General features: G+C 39.9%; 1 protein-coding gene across 1 annotated transcript; it reads left to right on the top strand.

Moving 5' to 3' along the window:
- Positions 1-164: 164 nt before the first annotated feature.
- On the top strand, positions 165-2,614 carry LOC104953110 (protein EFR3 homolog A-like). Its single transcript, XM_010780040.1, has 6 exons — positions 165-218; positions 290-551; positions 1,161-1,246; positions 1,863-1,911; positions 2,286-2,389; positions 2,510-2,614. The coding sequence occupies exons 2-6, from the start codon at positions 527-529 to the stop codon at positions 2,612-2,614; spliced, it is 369 nt and encodes a 122-aa protein (XP_010778342.1). The 5' UTR covers positions 165-218; positions 290-526.
- Positions 2,615-3,289: the final 675 nt, after the last annotated feature.

The raw sequence follows: 3,289 nt of genomic DNA, 5'->3' as shown, positions 1-3,289 counted from the left end.
ACATCAACATCTAGAAACCAAGATGGTGACACTAGAAACCAAGATGGTGACGACTAGAAACCAAGATGGTGACGACTAGAAACCAAGATGGTGACGACTAGAAACCAAGATGGTGACGACTAGAAACCAAGAGAAACCAAGATGGTGACGACTGGTACACTAGAAACCAAGATGGTGACAACTAGAAACCAAGATGGTGACGACTAGAAACCAAGATGGTGACACTAGAAACCAAGATGGTGACACTAGAAACAAGATCTAGAAACAAGATGCGACCAGAAACAAGATGGTGACAACTAGAAACCAAGATGGTGACGACTAGAAACCAAGATGGTGACGACTAGAAACCAAGATGGTGACGACTAGAAACCAAGATGGTGACGACTAGAAACCAAGATGGTGACGACTAGAAACCAAGATGGTCACGACTAGAAACCAAGATGGTGACGACTAGAAACAAGATGGTGACAACTAGAAACCAAGATGGTGACGACTAGAAACAAGATGGTGACAACTAGAAACCAAGATGGTGACGACTAGAAACCAAGATGGTGACAACTAGAAACCAAGATGGTGACGACTAGAAACCAAGATGGTGACGACTATAAACCAAGATGGTGACAACTAGAAACCAAGATGGTGACGACTATAAACCAAGATGGTGACGACGAAAAACAAGATGGTGACGACTAGAAACCAAGATGGTGACGACCAAAAACCAGATGGTGACGACTAGAAACCAAGATGGTGACGACTAGAAACCAAGATGGTGACGACTAGAAACCAAGATGGTGACAACTAGAAACCAAGATGGTGACGACTAGAAACCAAGATGGTGACGACCAGAAAATATACATGTTAATTTAGTTAATTGAATTTAGTCATTATATTGTATTCAAGTATTCAAATGTACGACTGCACTTGAAAGCACCATGACCTTCAGAGATACCTGGCGGTGAGAAAAACGTTATTAAATAAATTAAAAACGTTTTAAAACCACGTCCCCTCCTCGTTGAAGTGTCGTAGTACACACAAAAAATAGATGTAATATGTAGACATATTCTCCTCATGCACTCTGCTGTGCTGCTGATGCTGATATTGCTCTCGCAGTATTCATAAATCAGGGTTTGGAGCTTAATCTGATCTCCTCTGTCTCTCAGATAAAGACCGGATGACGAGGAGGAAGAGCTACGTGGACACCATCTCTCTGCAGGTGGACATCATCTCCAACATCCTGCCTGACAAGGTCCGTCTACACGCTATAATTATTAACATTATTAATTATCTTTTATTATTATTTTAAATTACTTTTATTTGAATTTTTTATGTATTTATTGTATTATTTTTGTATTATTTAAAAAATGATTTGTATTACTTTTATATTTTTTAATGTTTTATTATTTTGTTTTTAAATGTGTTTTATTGGGGATTCAAGGCCAAAAATGACACGTTTCTTTGTTTTGTTTTCTTTGTGCTGTATGTTAAAAAAAACATTTTTTATAAGTCAATAATATTAGTAATAGTATTTAATTAAAGATGTACCTTTTTTTTCTTTATCCTGAAACTGGATGACTAACAGGAGGGCTTCCTCTGTATAAACTATGCTTTCTTCCCTCCCACTGCTACTAATTGAGTTTGTTTGTCGGATGTTTTAATTGTTTAATGGTTGAAATAGAAGAATCAATAATAAATCAAAGAAAAAATAATTAAAATATAGAAAAACGTTTAACAAAAGTTAAAAAGAAGACATTCCCGTAAATAAGACGGAGGTTGTAGTATTTTTTAAAGTTTATTATTCAGGGTATGTTCATCAGATGTCATCCTCATGTGTTTAAATCTAATCTGTGTTTTATTTCCTCTAGTCCCAGCTGGCCGAGGAGATCACGTTCGAGACGCTGAAGAAAGCCATCGGTGAGTTTGTGAGACTTTCTCGTTAAACCTCGTCCCTCCTGTTCTGCTGAAATCCCTCCCAGATTACAAAGGAAATATATTGGCTTTCGTCTGGAGCTCCTTCATCCTGGATTATTGCAATTCCCTTTTATCAGGCTGTCCAAACTCATCATGAAAGACTCTTCGATTAAACCAAAATGCTGCAGCGCGGGTTTTAACGGGAACAAAGAAAATGGACCATCATTTTAATATATTCTCAGATATCTTTGTTGTTTTTACTTTATATCATTCATGCTTGTTGATTTGTGAAGCCCTCTGAGACGAATGTGTTGTGATATCGGGCTATATAAATACATTTGAATTGAATTGAATCCTCCATGTTTGTTCGTCCTCAGACACGACGGGGGTGGAGGAGCAGGAGCGGGAGAAGAGGCGTCAGCTGATGGAAAAGTTCCAGAAAGCTCCGTTTGAAGAGATCGCCGCTCACTGCGAGTCCAAGGTGAGACAAACCAGAACCCAGTTCCATGAACCACCCTTCATACCTCTATTCTACTGTGGAGCTACACATTGGAGGTTTTAAAATGTTGTGAAGTTAACTATGGCTCATTTCTTCCTGCAGGCGAACTTGTTGCACGACCGTCTGGCTCAGATCTTTGAACTCACCATCAGGTCAGCCATCTTTTTGTTTACCTTTGTTACCATGCATAGCCACGTCGTTTACTAGCTGAACATGGAGAGTAACACATCTCTGTAGTCCTGTGTGCTTTCAGTTAGGACATTTAAAGACAAACATGTGTCCCCTCTTCTCCATGTCTCTTCTACATCAACATGTGTCCCCTCTTCTTCATGTCTCTTCTACATCAACATGTGTCCCCTCTTCTTCATGTCTCTTCTACATCAACATGTGTCCCCTCTTCTTCATGTCTCTTCTACATCAACATGTGTCCCCTCTTCTTCATGTCTCTTCTTCATCAACATGTGTCCCCTCTTCTCATGTCTCTTCTACATCAACATGTGTCCCCTCTTCTTCATGTCTCTTCTACATCAACATGTGTCCCCTCTTCTTCATGTCTCTTCTACATCAACATGTGTCCCCTCTTCGTGTCCCCTCTTCTCCATGTCTCTTCTACATCAACATGTGTCCCCTCTTCTTCATGTCTCTTCTACATCAACATGTGTCCCCTCTTCTTCATGTCTCTTCTACATCAGCATGTGTCCCCTCTTCTTCATGTCTCTTCTACATCAACATGTGTCCCCTCTTCTCCATGTCTCTTCTACATCAACATGTGTCCCCTCTTCTCCATGTCTCTTCTACATCAACATGTGTCCCCTCTTCTCCACGTCTCTTCTACATCAACATGTGTCCCCTCTTCTTCATGTCTCTTCTACATCAACATGT

The sequence above is a fragment of the Notothenia coriiceps genome, unplaced genomic scaffold (genome assembly GCF_000735185.1).
Source record: "Notothenia coriiceps isolate Sejong01 unplaced genomic scaffold, NC01 NC01_scaffold00021111, whole genome shotgun sequence".
Taxonomy (NCBI): domain Eukaryota; kingdom Metazoa; phylum Chordata; class Actinopteri; order Perciformes; family Nototheniidae; genus Notothenia; species Notothenia coriiceps.
This window is presented reverse-complemented; position numbering and strand designations above follow the sequence as displayed.